General features: G+C 41.9%; 1 protein-coding gene across 5 annotated transcripts; it reads right to left on the minus strand.

Moving 5' to 3' along the window:
• Positions 1-5,572: 5,572 nt before the first annotated feature.
• LOC124007697 (seipin-like) lies at positions 5,573-16,868 on the minus strand. 5 transcript variants are annotated; one of them, XM_046318429.1, is made up of 9 exons: positions 16,634-16,868; positions 16,288-16,369; positions 15,995-16,138; positions 15,643-15,777; positions 14,241-14,338; positions 13,931-14,060; positions 13,717-13,789; positions 13,559-13,639; positions 9,516-9,652 (listed from the first exon to the last, which is right to left on the minus strand). In XM_046318429.1, the coding sequence occupies exons 1-8, from the start codon at positions 16,840-16,842 to the stop codon at positions 13,590-13,592; spliced, it is 921 nt and encodes a 306-aa protein (XP_046174385.1). In that variant the 5' UTR covers positions 16,843-16,868; the 3' UTR covers positions 9,516-9,652; positions 13,559-13,589. The 5 variants fall into 5 exon arrangements, with proteins under 5 accessions (XP_046174357.1, XP_046174348.1, XP_046174385.1 ...); XM_046318412.1 differs by having other exon boundaries at positions 13,925-14,060; XM_046318420.1 differs by lacking the exon at positions 9,516-9,652 and adding an exon at positions 12,447-12,785 and having other exon boundaries at positions 13,925-14,060.
• Between the last annotated feature and the right edge of the window lie 2,405 nt (positions 16,869-19,273).

A 19,273-nucleotide genomic window follows, 5' to 3' on the forward strand; every position in this document is an offset into this window, starting at 1 on the left:
CGTGAATTGGTCCATTTTTGGTCCTGCTAAGCATTCAATATGTAACGCGTACTTTTGGGCGTTGGGCAAATGTATGGAGTAAGAAGCACATACTTTTCTTTAGGAATGTAGTGAAGTTAAAAGTAGTCAAAAATCTAAATAGTTAAGTACAGATACCCCCCAAAAATACTACTTAAGTAGTACTTTAAAGTATTTTTCTGAAGTACTTTACACCACTGGCTTTTTTCAACATTGGTGTGAACTAGGTACAAAGAAACCCCTGTCATATTTCACATTTCACATCAAAAGCCAGGAAGTTAGAGCAACATTACTGTTTTTCATACTAGAATAACAATACAGACTAACATCCTACTGCTAGGACAAAATTAACTAAAACTACTTCACCAGAAAATAACCTCATATTTGTTGTCTATCCTTAACATATGTAACAGATGTATTGGTACTCTCCATGCGTTGTGTTTTCTCAAAATAAATCACTTCGGCCAGTGGTCCCAGTTGAGCATAATTTATTTCTGCTGTTGTTAAATGGGAAATAGCACGTTATTTGTGCAGGGTTTAACCGTATTGATGGCTGTCGATGGCAAAATCCCTTGCGTCACATTTTCATACTGGGGAGACCTGACGTTCGCGATCTCCCCATATCTGCAAGCGGGGCCAATCACAACACACCTTATTGTCAGAGTTGAACTAACCAATAAGAATGCTTGAACATTAAATACACATTTCTTTAGAGGCAAGTGGAAACATAACCAATCCTGTTACACATACACATGTATCAGCTTCATTTTACCTGATTAATAAAGATTGAATGTATTCGCTTTTCATTTATTAAGTTGGGCATTAAAGCTGACCGTTATATACTGATAAAATTCACATTATCTTGAAGACATTTCAAATAACCTTTTATTCATACTCAAGTCAAAACATTCCATTCATTTCATTATTACCCTCATTCACATTTGAATTAACCTCACCAATGAAATTTGACACACACACATAATAATAATAATATATGCCATTTAGCAGACGCTTTTATCCAAAGCGACTTACAGTCATGTGTGCATACATTCTATCAGACAATATCTTATTTTCTATAACAGTTTTTACCTATACGGATATGTTTCAACAAAACTCTACCAATTGTAACTTCACTTGTCCTTCATTGCTCCTTGAAACATTAAGTTATCTAAAACAGAAAAAAACGACATGTATTTAAAAGAAAAGTAAAATCGCGGACCACTTTGGAAACAAGTGTTTAATAAATACTTTTAAGTGCTATCCTCTGGGAATACAATGTACATCTTGCTGTATATGTTTCGACCCAAATAAATTAATTTCAATTCAATACGTGGTGGTCTTTGTAACAGCTCTAAAAAGCATATTTGCTCAAGGAAAGACGTACAATAATGTATTGATTTATATGGTAACCATAATAAAATCAATCAAATCCATTTATAAAGCCATCTTTACATCAGCTGATGTCACAAAGTGCTATACAGAAACCCAGCCTAAAACCCCAAACAGCAAGCAATGCAGATGTAGAAGCACGGTGGCTAGGAAAAACTCCCTAGAAAGGCAGGAACCTAGGAAGAAACCTAGAGGAACCAAGCTCTGAGGGGTGGCCAGTCTTCTTCTGGCTGTGCCGGGTTGAGGTTATACCAGTACATGGCCAAGATGTTCAAACGTTCATAGATGACCAGCAGGGTCAAATAATAATCATCATCATCACAGTGGTTGTAGAGGATGCAACAGGTCAGCACCTCAGGAGTAAATGTCAGCTGGCTTTTCATAGCCGAGCATTCAGAGTTAGAGACAGCAGGTGCGGTAGAGAGAGAGAGTCGAAAACAGCAGGTCTGAGACCATAGGCTTCAATCCCAGGCACCAAGACATTCTCAACTATGTTGGTGTACCTGCTCAGTCACATTCCTTAAGATTTATAACATAAAAACCTACCTGCATATTTGCCAGCTATGCCACTCCTTGAACCATGGGAAATGCACAGGAGAAAACTCTCCGTTCCAAACAGGTGACAGATTCATCAAGTAATTTGATGTTGAAATATCCACCCCCGACTGACATATTCAACACCTGCGTGAAGGGGTGGTTCCACATCAATGGGAACGAGGCAATAGTGGTCCTCCTGCCAAAGATTCATCCACCGAGCATTGACCAGCTATGGTCCGTCTAGCTCACGCCCCTTCTGGCAAAGTTGTGAAGGTTTTGTTGCTGAATGGGTGGATATCCAAAAGAACATCTTCAACCATTCAGTTTGGCTGCCTCAAGGGATGCTCAACCGCCCAGTGCCTTGTAAGCATGGCAGACCAGTTGTACAGAACAGCAGACACCAGAGGCACCTCCAGCACATGGGTCCTGACAGACTACAGCAAGGCCTTTGATCGTGTGGATCACACCATTGCAATGAAACACATTTTGCAATTATCTGTCTGACCATAGATCGTGCCATGGGTTTGTAACTTCCATTCCATTCCAGCAATACAGTACCATGATACTCTCCTGTGGCCTCCTCCAGGGCACAAGGCTTGGTCCAATTGTATTTGTGGCTCACGTCAAAGGTGCATCAGAGGGCACCCTATCCAACTCCCTTATGTGACACTTCCACCATACAGCAGGACCTCAACCAACTAGCCGACTGGTCAGATCCAAACAAGATGAAGGGAACCGAAGGTTCTTCATGATGAACCATCTTCACCACTTCCATCTCCCGCCGAAGACCTGACAGTCTACACCTGCTTTGTCCGTCCAGTGCTCGATTACGCTGCTCCTGTATGGCACCCAGGTCTCACAACACGATCAACTTGACAAGATCCAACGACGTGCAACCAAAATCATTATGGGCCCCACCTACAGCTCTGCATGCAGTGACCTGGGATTGCAGTCCCACCGCACCCATCCTGCAGATCCTCTGCCCAGAAGCTTGCAAAACCCCAAGATTACAAATGGCTGACAGTGGCAGATCTACCCAATCCAGTCACAAACTGAACCTTCCCCCTCCTCTGACTGACAGACAGCCGGATGTCATACTTTGTGAGACCGCTTAATGCTACTTAACTGTAATATTGTATACTACATCTATTTTTTTCAATTAATTTACTTGTGCTGCAATTCAACTATGAGCTGCACGTGTAAAATTTAAAATAAACCTTAAATATAACGAAGGCTGAACAACTGTCATTGCTACAATGATTCAGGCAAAGTAATTAAGCATTTCAAGACTGGAGTTTCACGTTGGCATAAATGATTCATAAATGAGACAGACACAGGAATGTGTAATAGTTTTTTAAAATTCAGCCCAAATTACGACGTGCAGTGTAAGGGAAGACCAAACAAACACATAACAAAACAGGGTAGAAACCCAAAACAAAAGAGCGAGGAGTTCCTCAAGTAAACAACACACGCACAATGATTAACACACGGGACGAGAACCGTAATCTGCGCCATCCACGAGGCCACGAATGCCCAAAACACACAGTACAGGTACTCACACACACCAACAGACATTGTGACAATAATCGACCCCACCATGGTGAACAAAGGGCACATAAATACAAGCAGTAGGAATATGGGCCAGGTGTGCGCAATGAAAGTTCCGGATGCGTTGGACGGGCCATTCCCACTGTCTCCCTTAATGGTAGATTATTATGTCACGTTGGCATGGATGATTTGGGAGACAAACGCAGGACTGCGTAATATATATATATATATTTGTTTTTGCCCAAATTACGGCGTGCGTGTAAAGGCACCGGGACGAAGACCAAACAAACACGTAACAAAAACACAGGGCTGAACCCCAAACAAAATAGTGAGGAGTGGTGGTGAACATTACAGAGTGTTCGTGGGTCTTTTTGTACGAGTTAATCTCGTGTTTTCCCCAATGCCAAATTAAGAGCTTCATCCACACCTTGTGGAGAGTAGCCTCTTTTTAGAAACCTATTGCGCATCTCCGCTGCTTTTTCTAGATTGTCCTCTGTGGAGTGGCATATACCCAGCAGTCTGAAAAACTGGCTTCACTGAAGTCCTCTTTTTAATGGTTCAGGGTGGAAGCTGTCCCCCTGTAAACATAGTATTTCTGTCTGTTTCTTTTCTATACAGAGTTGTAAACAGGATTCCATTTTATTTATCAATCCACATATCGAGGTAATGAACACGTTTAGTATCACAATCAATAGTGAATTGGAGATTGGGATCAATGTCATTGAGTAATGCCATAAAGTCTGACAGCTCTTCTCCCGTTCCTCCCCATATGCAAAAAAAATGGCGTCAATATATCGATACCACTTCAGGACTTTATTCAAAAATTGATTTTTGTTTAATGTTAACAAAACGTTCTTCAAAAAGACCCACATAAAGATTAGCATAGCTCGGAGCGAATGTGGAGCCCATCGATGTTCCATTCGTTTGGAGGTAATATTCATCATCAAAACATATTCAGCCAACTCTAGAATAAAGTTTGTTGGTGGGTATTCGTTTGTATCTGTCTCAAATAGTCAGCTAGGGCTTCTGGTATGTGGACTCTTCTGGTATGTGACCAAAATACAGTCTTCTGTTAATCCCATTATTGGTGAGATCTTGTTTATGAAGTCTATAGAGTCTTTCACATATGATGGCAATGCTTGGACGTGAGATTTAATAAAATATTCTACAAAGTTCGACAATGGCTCTAGCATTGAGCCTACTCCTGCAACCACTGGTCTGCCTGAATAATTCAATCAAATGTATTTATAAAGCCCTTTTTACATCAGCCGATGTCACAAAGTGCTAATTGCCTTGTGTTTTAGGTTTGTGTAATTTCAGCAAAATGTACAAGCATGGACATATGGCACATTTGCAGCAAAGGTATTCATGTTTTGAGATATGGTTATTTAATAGGGCTTGCTCCAGATTAGAGCATATATCCCTTTGGAACACCTGTGTGGGATCAAAACTTAATTTCCTATAGAAACGTTCATTACTGAGTTGTCTCTGAATCTCTTCTTTGTATTTTTCATAGTCTAAAACGACCACAACACTCCCTTGTCTGCAGGTTTGATAACCAAAGTTGAACCATTCATTAGTTCATTAAGGGCCTGTTCTTCTGAATGCATTCGACTAAACTACAACAGGTATTACTCGAGGAGTTGTTAAATATAGGACAGAATTTGCTTTTGGGTTTAAAATGGGTACCAGTTCTTTGTTGGGTTTCTAGGCCTGAAACAGTGTTTTGAGAAAACATGTGCTTAAATTTAATCTTGCAAAATAATTGAAACAGATCTACTTTCATATTGTATGGTTTATCTGTTCATGTAGGTACAAAAGAGAGGCCCTAAGATAAGACAGACTTACACATCAGTGAGCTCTTTTTTGGAGAGGTTAATTACCTCGTCCTGCTGTAGCTCTGTGTCCACGGCCTGTGATCCTGGTCCCCTCTGACCGCTTGCCTCTCCTACATTGTTCATTTTCTGTTGTGGAGCCTTGTTGTGCTGCTTTCGGGCAACAACAACAACAAAAAACAGTCTGTGTGCGATGGTATCTGTAATATTTGTGTTGTGGGAAATGACCAGGCAGGAGACGGGAGTACAGTTAAGTTTTCGTTTAGTCAAAACCCCTCGTGCTCTTCAGTTCCCTGCACCCCAGTGCGCATGTGCATTTCCTATTAGGTGTAGTAACGTAACACTGCCATAATGCATTACTGCTTAGTAACAGCACAGTAACTAATATAAACAGATGTAGATCCCAGATACTACACTCCTCCCCCATAGTGTTTAACTCCCAGAGAACAAGGTAAATATGTTAGGTAACTACTAATGCAATATCTGAACAATGCATTCTTAAACATTTTTCAACTACTGTGTTGAAGCAGACTTTTCAGAGCCCAGCACAAATCCAGGGGATTATTCTGCCCCGAAGATGGAGTTTGTGTCCTAATAACTAACCCAGCTAATGTCCTTTGTCTTTCCTTTTATCTAGGACATATTAAAGTGTTTGTTTTACTGTTTGTTACCTCCTTAACCAGCTCAACTCACAGGTCAAGCTGTTGAGGTGCCCTTCGCTGTCGAATAGGTATCTCCGCTCCTCCTGGGCTTCCTGTGGTGGGCCAGGTTCGGGTGGAAGGTCAGGCTCTGTCTCTCCTGTACGTCCACAGTCAGGAGAATAGTCCTGGGGGTCGTTATTGTTCTTGTTCTCTCGGCATGTCTCTGCTGGGGCATTGGACCGTAGCAGATGATCCACATGAATGTTGACCTGGCGATGACCAGTTTGGGCTTGGTAAGTCAAAGGTCCTCTGCGTTGCAAGATCACACCTGAGTTCCACAGGCGCTTAGGGTGTCTGAAATCACGTACCATCACACCTCTCTTCCTCTTTGAATTCTCTGACATTCTTTGAGTGTCTGTCATGAGCTTTCTTCTCAATTTGAGCATCATGTTTCTCACTTGGTGACAGAGTCCGTGATGCAAATGCAATAGGGTGTTCTTCACCTGACGGTAGAACATGTGAGATGACGGCTCCTACTCCGTATGGAGATGCATCACACGCGAGTCTCAGCTTCATCTCTGTGTTATAGTGGGCAAGCCACTTGCTCTTTAGCAGACGCTGTTTGCAAGTCTTGAATGCTTCTTCGCATTGTGGGGACCAATTCCACTTTGTATCGGCCTGCAGCAGTTGGTGAAGCGGATGCAACAATGTGGACAAGTTTGCCACAAACTTTTTGTAATAGTTCAGGAGCCCCAAAAATGACCTCAGCTCTGAGATATTTGTGGGTGCTGGTGCGTTTACGATTGCTTCCACCTTGCTGTTGGTTGGGTGCAGGCCTTGTGCATCAATCTTGTATCCGAGATACTCCACTGAGTCCTGGAGGAACACACACTCGCTGCGTTTCATTCTCACTCCGTATTTCTCCAGTCTTGACATCACTTTGTCCAGCACTACAAGGTGCTCTCCGATGGTTGGTGCTGACACGAGGATGTCGTCCATGAAGCACACAACATGGTCTATACCGTCCAAGATCTGATCCATTGTTTGTTGGAATATCGCTGGAGCTGTCGAGATTCCATAGGCCAAGTGATTGAATCTGAATAGCCCCTTGTGTGTATTGAGGGTCAGATACTGTTCTGACTCCGGATCCAGCTTCAGTTGCTGATAAGCGAATGCCAGGTCCAGCTTACTGAAAACCTTCCCACCAGCTAGAGTGGCAAACAGATCTTCAGCGGTTGGTAGAGGATATTTCTCTGGTAGTATGCAGCGATTTACTGTGACCTTGTAGTCACCGCACATTTTGACGGTCTTGTCTTTCTTTGGGACTTACAACAAATCGGAGCGGCCCAGTCGCTCCTCGCTACTTTCGTGATTATGTTATTCTTCTGTAGGCGGTCCAGTTCCTTCTCTACTGCTTCCTTAAGAGCATAGGGAACCGGACGTGTTTTGTGAAAGATATGCTTGGTTCCTTCTTGCACTTTGACTTTTGCTGTGAAGTCTTATTTCACCGTAGCCATCTTTGAAAAGTTATTTGTGTGTCTCCAGCATGTTAGTGAGTGTAGCCTGACTCCCTGGTTTGTCATTTCTTAGACTGAAGATTTCTCCCCAGTTCAACTTGATCTTTTGTAGCCAGTTTCTGCCTAGCAAGGCTGATTTTTCTCCTTTAACAATGACAAGCGGTAGCGTCCACTCCTTCCATCCGGACTGGTACCTGGATCTGCCCTAACACAGGAATAGTGTCACCAGTGTATGAAGAAAGGCGGATGGACGCGGGCTGAAGAGGGCACTCTTTCAGTTTTTCTTTGTAGAGTCTCTCTGGAACCAGAGATACAGACGCTCCGGTGTCCAGCTGCATTTTTACTGGTTTTCCCTCTAACTCCATGTTGAGATAGATTCCATCTTTTAGTTGTTGAGCTGTGTACACTGTGAACAGTTCCAATACTGTTTTAGTTGTATCTTCCTCTTCTTGAGCTGCGTCTGACACTTTGTGCGCTCTTGCTGTGCGTTTCGAGGCTTTACACACTCTCTGTAAATGTCCAACCTTTCCACAATTGTGGCACTTTTCATTTTGGAATCGACATTCACCGTGATGATGATTATCTCCCCCACATCTGTAGCAACTTGGCTTAAACCTTTGAGATGTGGGCTGCTTTGTTCTTGTGTAACCTTGAGGACGGGACTGAAAAAAGTGACTTTTGTGAGCTTTTTTCACCACGTGCATCACTGACCTTGTGAACACCTTTCTGACGTTCTGCATGTCCCGATAGCTCAATAGTATCCCTGTGGACAAGCTCGAGTCCAAGTGCTATATCACAGGCTTTCTTAAAGGTCAGGTCCTTCTCTGACAGGAGCCTTCTGTGATATGCTTCACCTGTGAGACCACATACAAACTTGTCTCGGAGAGCATCATTAACAAATCGTGCAAACTCACATGTACTTGCCAGCCTTTTCAAAGCAAGGATGTAGTCAGCCACGGTTTCCCCTTGACTCTGGTGACGTTGGTAAAATCTGAAACGTTCTGCAATGAGAATTGGCTTAGGCTTGAAATACCTTGAAAGAGTTTCAGTCAGTTCTGCATCACTGCTTTCATTGGTTCAATGAGACCTTTCAGCAATCCATACTCATTTGGACCCAAAACACTGAGAAATACGTCTGCTTTCTTTCCATCTTAGATGTCATTTGCAGCCAGCCAACGCTCAAAACGCTCCAAATAGGAATCAAAATCTTCTTTTGTAGCCTCAAACTCTGGTACTCGACCAATGGTTGCCATTTTCACAGTTAATTGTTCAGTTTCCTTATATTCCTTAATTTTCTGAATTTTCATCTAATTCTTCACTTCAGAAGTTTCTGCAATTACTTCATTCACTGCACTCATTTGTACACACCGTGTTACGTTCCTTTCTCCACTGAGATCGCCTAATTTCAATGGGTTCATTGAGACAGTTTTTTACTTAACCACCAGAGGGCAGTGTCGCTATTCTGGACTCCAATAGTCTTGCTACTTGGCATCTCCTGAATACTGTACTAGCAGTGCTAGCAGTGCTTAGCCTTCTCTACTGGCGAAAGAAAATAAAAAATAACTGACGAATTACATAATTATTTTGAGTTTCATTACTCACGCAACATTCTTCCCTTCAAGCAATGTCTGTTTATGTAGTTTAATCACCTCGTCGCCACTGTAATATTTGTGTTGTGGAGAAATGACCAGGCAGGAGACGGGAGTACAGTTAGTTTTCGTTTAGTCAAAACCCCTCGTGCTCTACAGTTCCCGGCACCCCAGTGCGCATGTGCATTTCCAATTAGGTTAGTAACGTAACACTGCCGTAATGCATTACTGCTTAGTAACAGCACAGTAACTAATATAAACAGATGTAGATCCAAGATACTACAGTATCTGGAGTCGCTGTCTGTAGGGAATTCACTCTCAGTGGATGCCTCTGTGGCTGCGTGAAAGGGAAAGGCACGTCGAGGGATTTGTGAGTGTGTAAAAATGTGAGCGATGATCCATGGTTCATAGACTCATCCAGGGTCCCCGTCTCTGACGCAGCATAGAGTCCCCTATCTGAGGCACCTTGGGTCCCACCACTGCACCTCTATCCTGCAGACCAGCAGGCTCCTCTTCACTTGCATCGGTCTCGTAAATTTGAAGAGCCTCCACGAGCACTGGGGGCTCATCTGACGACTCTAGAGCCGATACAAGGAGGCAGAAGAGACAGTTTAAGTTAGGCTGAATGAAATGAGGCACCATCATCTACTTTTAAGGTCAATAAATAACCGTCAGAAGGTAATGAAGAAATTATCATAATAGTGAAAAGGTTCCTACAAAACGACTCAAGAAGTTTGAAAGAGTCTGTTACCCGAAGGCTCCTTCAGTGAACCAATCACATCCGGTGTTTCCAGCTCCAGACAGAATGCAACAATAAAATGTGAACAGCAACTATGCTTGAACATAAACAGTACCGTAACATTCATAGCATGATGTTACACAAAACAAACAGAATCCACTACTACTCTTCACGTACAAACCAGCGTGTGGCTAAACTAGTAATCTAACACATTGAGACGAGTCAGTATAAATTAAATCAGCATCAGTTTATTTAAAATAGCTGGTTTCTAAAATTCTAATAGTTTGCCTAATTTCAGTGTATGTGATAAAACAAGCAGAGAAAGTAGAGAATCATCGTACCATCTAAATCACTGAAATATCCCCAAATATTGTATTTTCAACAATAATTTTGTTGCCTATTTTGTCATCAATACATGTCACATTAAACCACAAATTAAATTCCACTTAAGTTTATGTAAGTCTTAAGGAACTATATTGAGCCATTACATCACTTCCTGTTTCACTAGGGTATAAAAATGAGGTAACACGCATGCAATATCCCACTGTCATCCAACACTATGAAGAAAACAAAAGAACTAGCGGTTCAAAAGAGACAGATGATCATAAACCTTCATAAATCTGGTAATGGCTACAAGAAGATCCACAAATGATTTAATATACCACTGAGCACTGTCAGGGCAATTATTAGAAAATTAAGAAGATATGGAACAGTTGAAAACCTCACAGGTAGAGTACGCAAATGCATTTTGCCCCCCAGGATAGGGAGGAGGATGGTGAGAGAAGCAACAAAATCCCCAAGAATCACTGTGAAAGAATTGCAGGCCTTGGTGGCGTCTTGGGGTCACCAGGTTTCAAAAAGCACCATTAGACGCTACCTCATATTTTGGTATTTTGAGTTTCTCTATAATTATATTGTTTGTGTTTTTTCAAGTATTGTTTGTGCATTGCCAGTCAGGGGTGCCAGTGGTTTTGGGGCCCACTGTATATAATACATCAATCAAATCAATTTTCCCTCAAATAAATAATGAAACGTGTTCAATTCGGTTCAAATAATGCATAAACAAAGTGTTGGAGAAGAAAGTAAAAGTGCAATATGTGCCATGTTAAAAAGCTAACGTTTAAGTTCCTTGCTCAGAACATGAGAACATATGAAAGCTGGTGGTTCCTAGGTTCCTATATATCCTAGGTAATATTCCCAGGTAAGAAGTTTTAGGTTGAGGTTATTATAAGAATTATAGGACTATTTCTCTATACCATTTGTATTTCAAATACCTTTGACTATTGGATGTTCTTATAGGCACTTTAGTATTGCCAGTGTAACAGTATAGCTTCTGTCCCTCTCCTCGCACCTACCTGGGCTCGAACCAGGAAGACATCTACAACAGCCACCCTCAAAGCGTCGTTACCCATCGCTCCACAAAAGCCGCGACCCATGGGGAACAGAGCAAGGGGAACAACTACTCCCAAGTCTCAGAGCAAGTGACATTTGAAATGCTATTGAAATGCTATTAGCGTGCACCCCGCTAACTAGCTTGCCATTTCACTTCGGTTACACCAGCCTAACTTCGGGAGTTTATAGGCTTGAAGTCATAAACAGCGCAATGTTTGAAGCATTGCGAAGAGCTGCTGGCAGACGCAGAAAAGTGCTGTTTGAATGAATGCTTATGAGCCTGCTGCTGCCTACCACCACTCAGTCAGACTGCTCTATCAAATATCAAATTATATACTTAATTATAACCTAATAACACACAGAAATAATATGGTAAAATCCGGAAACTATAATTTAGAAAGTAAAATGTTTATTCTTTCAGTGAAATAGGGTTCGATCCCCGGGACCACCCATACGTAGAATGTATGCACACATGACTGTAAGTCGCTTTGGATAAAAGCGTCTGCTAAATGGCATATATTATTATTATTATTATATTACATATCAGTTTGCAAATAATGTAAAACATTCTTTTTTTAAATCTATGAGTTAATAAAGCCAAAAACAAACATGGTCTTTTTTTCCTTTCTTGAGTAAAGCAGCTCCAAAATGCAGGTGTTTCAGCCTAGATCAGTGCTTTCTGTGGTGTTGGGGAAAATACAGAGCGTAGGGGTTGGTAATGTTGTCTAGATGTGCCGTGATTGGCTCAGTGTTCTGTCACTCATGGGGATACTACGTCATCACAAAATCTACATAGCACCCAAGGAGGTTCAATTTCCGAGCTACCACATATTTACATTAGAAGTGCCCATCCAAGAAGGCTCAATGTCATTTTTTAAATTTTATTTTACCTTTATTTAACCAGGCAAGTCAATTAAGAACAAATTTTTATTTTCAATGACAGCCTAGGAACAGTGGGTTTAACTGCCTGTTCATGGGCAGAACGACAGATTTGTACCTTGTCAGCTCAGGTGTTTGAACTTGCAACCTTCCGGTTACTAGTCCAACGCTCTAACCACTAGGCTACCCTGCCGCCCCGGCATTGGCTACAGATAAAATGACGTCAAATCACGTTATATCTACCGTAGCTTTGATTGGACTGATTCTTTAAAAATCTTAGCTAGCAAGCTAGACTAGCAGTCGTCATCATGAATCAAGTCGATCATTTACTGGCAAATCATTTTCAATCCTTGTCATATGAAGAAAAATTATAGATAAACCGTATCGGTGCTCATCGGCCATAAACATTAGACAACAGGTTGGAAATCACAAATTCAACAATGAGTGGTGTAGAAGGAATCAATGGCCAACTGCAAGCGTTGCAAAGCAATCACTAGCCTGCTACTCAGTGGAGAGGGTGTGTGGTCCATGTCTGAGTTTAAGGGTTTCTCTTCCAAGCTTTAAAGGATAAACATTCACATGCAACACCATAGGCCAGAAAAGGTTGAATACATTGGCCATGTTGTCAATCCAGCATGGCTTCTGCTGCATCCAAAACAACTGGAAACTCAGAAATCTCAGACTTCAGTGAGTTCACCTTCCTGTTCAAGTGAGCACAGCACAACAAGGTGAGTCCAAAAATGTATTGTATACTGTAGCTAAGAAAGTAATACTAAATGTTTGTTGTGTAGTAAGCTGTTATTTTTAGGGTGAGACACATGGGCTACTTTGGTCCCTTTCCCACTCATAACTTAGACTTCTGTTCTGACATGGTGGTGCACATGTAGCCTATAGCCTGTTGAATATTGTAAGAGCTTTCAGTGTCTGCTTATATGCCCCCTTTATTTTTCCTACGGTTCTGACTTGGTGTACAGGGAGAATACTGTACGAACGGCCCATGTCCTGAATTCTGTCGCTGTACATTTGAAAAATGGTGAACAAATTGTTATATTGACTAAATTATTCTTAGCTTGCTCATCAATTTCATATTTGAAATTACAGATTGTTTCTTATCCGCACATCGTTTCCTTATGCCATAGTTTGTACATCTCAAATGTCAGTAGAAAGCACATTTGTTTAAGCAAGTCAGCCATATCAGCTATGCTTTTTAAAAAGGCAGTAAATGAGGCTGAATTATCTGTTTTGCTGCCAGACAAGGCTCTGCTGATAGCCAGGTGTAGCAGTGGTAATGGTGCGGAAAAGAAAGCTCTGCTGTTGGGACAGCTTTATGTAGGCCCTAACAGTTTGTGGGCACAGTTTGTCACCATTATAGTGCAATTAATGTATTGTTATGTAGTGGCTTTTCTGGCATGCATCAACATTTTGGTTTAATATACTCGTGTATACACTTTCATTCACACATTCACACCCTCACCTTTCTGTATTACTGATGCTTCTTGTCTAGGTTATTCCAACTGCTCAGCAACATGATCATTGTCTTTCTGAGGAACTTTAGCTAAAACACATTCAGATTAACCATGTTATGTTTGTTTTACACAATGCGCATGATGCCTGTTGCAGAGTAGAACTCACTTTGTGAGAAGGACATGCGCTTCCGAGCCTCTTCTCTTCTCCACTGCATGTGAGTCGTGTCTCCCATCATAACCTACGGACAAGAAAAACAAAACAAAGGTTGATGTGCTGAGGATCACCTCACAGCAGTTACATCTATATCTTACATTAAAATATACTGCAAAGATGGGGAATGTCCTATTACAGAGAAAATTAGACCGCATCTTACCCTGACCTGCTCGGGAGGCCAAAGTCCCCCCCATATAAACTGTAGGTATCCAAAGAGCACAATGACACTGAGGAAGGCAAAGTTGCTGGCCACACCGATCACTGCAGACGTCACCGGGAAATAGTACAGGAGGTATCTATTAAGACAAAGGGTTCAGATATAGGAATAGAAGAGGATGGGAAATAGGAGGAAAATAAAAGATACAACAGTAGGTAAGAACATCAAATGACATTCCATATATTTGACTTATTGGCCTCAAATAATCTGGATTTGAAACAGAAAAAAATGATACTATTGGATATTGGAAGGTCTGTACCTGATGCCAGTGAAGAAAGCTTGGATCCTGAGCTGAACTGAATAGACCTGCACCCGCTGAGACTGAATCTCAATGACAGCGCCAACAGTGGGTTGATACTGTAGCGAGAGAAATGTACAGGTAGAGAGAGCAGAGATCAATAGAGAAAAATATTGACCTTATTACCTAAAAAGACTAGTCTGAGTTGGCCAGTCTTGCAGACAATTAAAAGTCTTAATAAAATGGGAAACTCATTCTTACTTTGAAAGAGGACATTTTTATTCAGACAGGTTCTATTTGTCTGGACTACTTAATAAATTAGGTCTGTCCAAGTACGGTGTAATTGAAAGCACATGAACATGAAATGCTGCTGAAAGGGAAGTATGCTTCGTCAGGGAGGGTTTCACAAGTAAATCAAATTACATCAAATAAAAATGAAATGGGTTGAGTGTAGCTGAAGGGTGGAATGAAAAATAACAAGATAACTAAATGTAAAATATACTGTGTCCGTAAAATGTATATAGGTTTTAGATCTTGTGTGAAACAGCAGAGTTGAAAAAGACACGGCAAATAGGATCACGGCACAAGGCAAGACCCAAATGCAGACACAGGAGGCAGATGGTTGGAGTCTTGCAATGTTTAGTCATCCAAAAGGAGTAGGCAAGATCATTTGTCTGTCCACGACCAAATGTAAAAACCAGATCGGAGTCCAGGAGGTACAGAGTGGCAGACAGGCTCATGGTCAAGGCAGGCAGAATGATCAGGCAGGAGGGTACAATGTCCAGAAATAGGCAAGAGTCAAAACCGGGAGGACCAGAAAAAGCAGAACGCAAAAATCAGACAAACGGGAAAACAGCTGGTTGACATAGAAACATAAAAGACAAACTGGCACAGAGAAATAGGCAACAGAGGGATAAATACACTGGGGACAACAAGCGACACCTGGAGGGGGTGTAGACAATAATGAGGACAGGTGGAACTGATCAGGGTGTGACAAATAGAAATCAAAACTTGATGGTGATGGGACAAAAGAGAACTATTGTAAAATACACTGTGTCCCTAAAATGAATATAGTATGTATAAGCTGGAAGTAGAAGCCTAAGTGTTGTTGACCATTGGTTTACTCCAATTGGGGGAGGAGTGGAAGGGTTAGGGGAAAATAATAAAATAAAAAATATACATTTATATATTTACAAAAAAAATATAGATGATGCAGAGCATTACATTGATGGAGCCACAATCTGCAATATTAAAGCTGATCTACCACCTCCCCTAAAAAAAGAAATTATACAGATAACTTGCAAATGGTAATCACAAGATCACGATGATCTGATTCAGTAAGAGGGCACAGTGAACTAAGTGCAAGCTCTGTGGGAGAGGAAAACAGATTTGACATGCACAGGCAACCACAAACAGCACTTACAGAATTGGCTTTGTAGTCCGAGAAGAGCTCAACCTCAACGAGCTGCTTCTGCTCCGTCATCCCAGTCAGCAGGAGAGGAGAGAACAGTAGCGTATTCAAGGTCTGCAGAAGACCAGAGCGGTAGTGCAGCATAGCCTGTTGGAGGAAAGAAAGCAGTCACTCAGAGGGCCCCACAATAATCGAAGACATCACATTGTGAAGTATGAGAGGATATTTTATGTGGGGAGGAAACAGAAGGAACAGACACGTTATGTTCAACCAAGAACAAACTGGCGCTGAAACGCTTGGACAGGCTCAATAGTGGGGTTTGATAGGAAGACAAACATAATAAATTTGGCACTTTAGCACTCACAGAGCGCACCACAGCTGCAACTGTCTGGCCATCATTGGTGTAGCAAGACATCTTAATCATGAACATGCCAAGCTGTTTGTTGACAAGCGACTCAGGCATTTCCAGCTCTAAAGAGATTCGATATGGCTGACCATAGATCATAACCTAGGAAAGACAATGAGGGATAGAATACTGTGAAAGACAATGAGCATACCTGACTACAGCGATCATTTCTTAGCATATTGTAATTATATTAGCATCTACCTCAGGATAGACGAGGTGAGGGAAAGGATGGTTATGTGTGAAGAGCATACCTGGTCTTTGCCATTCTTCAGCAGTGAGATGTTTGCCACAGGGAAAGAGCAGAGGACGGAATTGGGAGCATCACAGTCGGAACTAGAACAAACAGCGGCCAGGAAAAAAAGGTGTGACGTTGGGCCTATGCTTTTTACCTTGAAATGGTACTAACAGCACAAAATAAAAATCAGGTGCAACAGCATAGAGCATTTTGTTAAGTGTAGCTAAATGCTAATACAAAAGCAATTATTTGTTTTTAAAATAATCCACTCAAAGTGAGTGAAAGGAATAGAAAGACTGTATTTTACTTAAATTTGAAGAAAAAAAGGCACCAAACAAACTTTCCATGATGTCTCCCAGTACCTGTAGTGGTAGTGCACTGGTGTAGAGAAGCTGACGGTGGGCATATAGGAGTAGTAGAAGCTACCATAGAGGAAGACGGCCACCCAGACCAGCAGCGCTAAAACGCAGAAGAGGATGGCAGCCTGCAGTAAAGTACGACGGGCTCTGTGGAGAGTTACCTCCAACACAACTTGCAGCCACAGGAAAACTGGTCCCGTGACATCACCCATGGTGACCAACCCAGAACTGACTCTTTCCAGACGTTCCTCAGCACTCGCTGAGATCTCACTGCCTTTTATTCCCGTGGCTCCTGTCAAGAGCCCCTCGCTATCTCTTTCTGACTCTCTCTCTCTCTCTCTCTCTCTCTCTCTCTCTCTCTCTCTCTCTCTCTCTCTCTCTCTCTGTTTACTTGGAAAATGAGTTTATATTTTGAAGGTTATGGCGTCTTGTTCATTGGAAGACGCCCACTCAACAATGCCAACATTGGCCTGCTCATTTAAGTGAACTGCTGTACGGAATTATATCTATACATTTGTCACATCCCTTAATATGACATTAATTATTAGCTAATTTATCTTTTCTTTGTCTACCTCAAGTTTAAAATCTGATAATGAGCTGTTGACAGGTCTATAATATTATTTCTGTAGCAAGCTGTAAAATAGAAGAGAATAGCATTGAGACTTTAATGCAGATGGATACGGAATACAAAAGCACCATTCAAATCTACACCAGTCGGAAGATATAAATCATTCTGCTTTAGGAATTTCTAGGAATATAATTTCTAGTGCATCATACAATGAGTTTTAAGACTTTTTTTCTACACGGCCAATGGACATGTGAGAGAGCAATTAGACATACACACACACAAGACAGATATGACACTGTAAAAGATAAAGGACTAGGGACTCATTCTATGACAAAACATTAAGTATAGCCTCATAGTTAGCTACACTACATGACCAAAAGTATGTGGACACCTGCTCGTCGAACATATCATTCCAAAGTCATGGGCATTAAGTTGCCTCCACTCTTTTGGGAAGGCATTCCACTAGATGTTGGAACATTGCTGTGGGAACTTGCTTCCATTCAGCCACAAGAGCAATAGTGAGGTTGGGCACTGATGTTGGGCGATTAGGCCTGGTCGGCGTTCCAATTCATCCCAACAGTGTTCGATGAGGTTGAGGTCAGGATTCTGTGCAGGCCAGTTAAGTTCTTCCACACTGATCTTGACAAACCATTTCTGTATGAACCTCGCTTTGTGCATTGTGGCATTGTTATGCTGAAACAGGAAAGGGCCTTCCCCAAACTGTTGCCACAAAGTTGGAAGCACAGAATCACTGTGAATGTCATTGTATAGTGTAGCATTAAGACTTCCCTTCACTGGAACTGAGGGGCCTAGCCCAAACCATGAAAAACAGCCCCAGACCATTATTTATCCACCACCAAACTTTACAGTTGGCACTGTGCATTGTGGCTGGTAGCATTCTCCTGGCATCTGCCAAACCCAGATTTTTCCATTGGTCTTCCAGATGGTGAAGCGTGATTCATCACTACAGAAAACAAATTTCTAGAGGCAGTTTGGAACTTGGTAGTGAGTGTTGCAACCGAGGACAGCTGATTTTGTTGTGCTTCGTGGTTCAGCACTCGGCATTCATGTTCTGTGAGCTTGTGTGGCCTACCACATCATGGCTGAGACGTTGTTGCTTCTAGAATTTATAGGAATATGGTTTCTAGTGCAGCAGCATACCACCCTGCATCCCACCGTTGGCTTGCCTCTGAAGCTAAGCAGAGTTGGTCCTGGAGGGGAGACCTGATACTGCTGGAAGTAGTTTTGGATGGCCAGAAAATCTGCTGTCTCAGCCACTGCTTGTCACAAAGGCTTGATCCTAGACCCCACGCTCTTCTCAATTTACCTCAACAACATAGCTCAGGTAGTAGGAAGCTCTCTCATCCATTTATATGCAGATGATACAGTCTTATACTCAGCTGGCCCCTCCCAGGATTTTGTGTTAAATATTCTACAACAAAGCTTTCTTAGTGTCCAACAAGCTTGCTCTACCCTTAATCTTGTTCTGAACACCTCTAAAACAAAAGTCATGTGATTTGGTAAGAAGAATGCCTCTCTCCCCACAGGTGTGATTACTACCTCTGAGGGATTAGAGCTTGAGGTAGTCACCTCATACAAGTACTCAGGAATATGGCTAGATGGTACACTGTCCTTCTCTCAGCACATATCAAAGCTGCAGGCTAAAGTTAAATCTAGACTTGGTTTCCTCTATCGTAATCGCTCCTCTTTCACACCAAGCTGCCAAACTAACACTGATTCAGATGACCATCCTACCCATGCTAGATTACGGAGACATAATTTATAGATCGGCGGGTAAGGGTGCTCTCGAGTGGCTAAATGTTCTTTACCACAAATGCTCCTTATAGGACACATCACTGCACTCTATACTCTTCTGTAAACTGGTCATCTCTGCATACCCATCACAAATCCCACTGGTTGTTGCTTATTTATAAAACTCTCTTAGGCCTCACTCCCACCTATCTGAAATATCTACTGCAGCCGTCATCCTTCACATAAAACACCCGTTCTGCCAGTCACATTCTGTTAAAAACCTCTTGAGTGTAGGGGGCAGTATTTTGATGTTTGGATGAAAA

This window comes from Oncorhynchus gorbuscha, linkage group LG02 (genome assembly GCF_021184085.1).
Source record: "Oncorhynchus gorbuscha isolate QuinsamMale2020 ecotype Even-year linkage group LG02, OgorEven_v1.0, whole genome shotgun sequence".
NCBI lineage: Eukaryota > Metazoa > Chordata > Actinopteri > Salmoniformes > Salmonidae > Oncorhynchus > Oncorhynchus gorbuscha.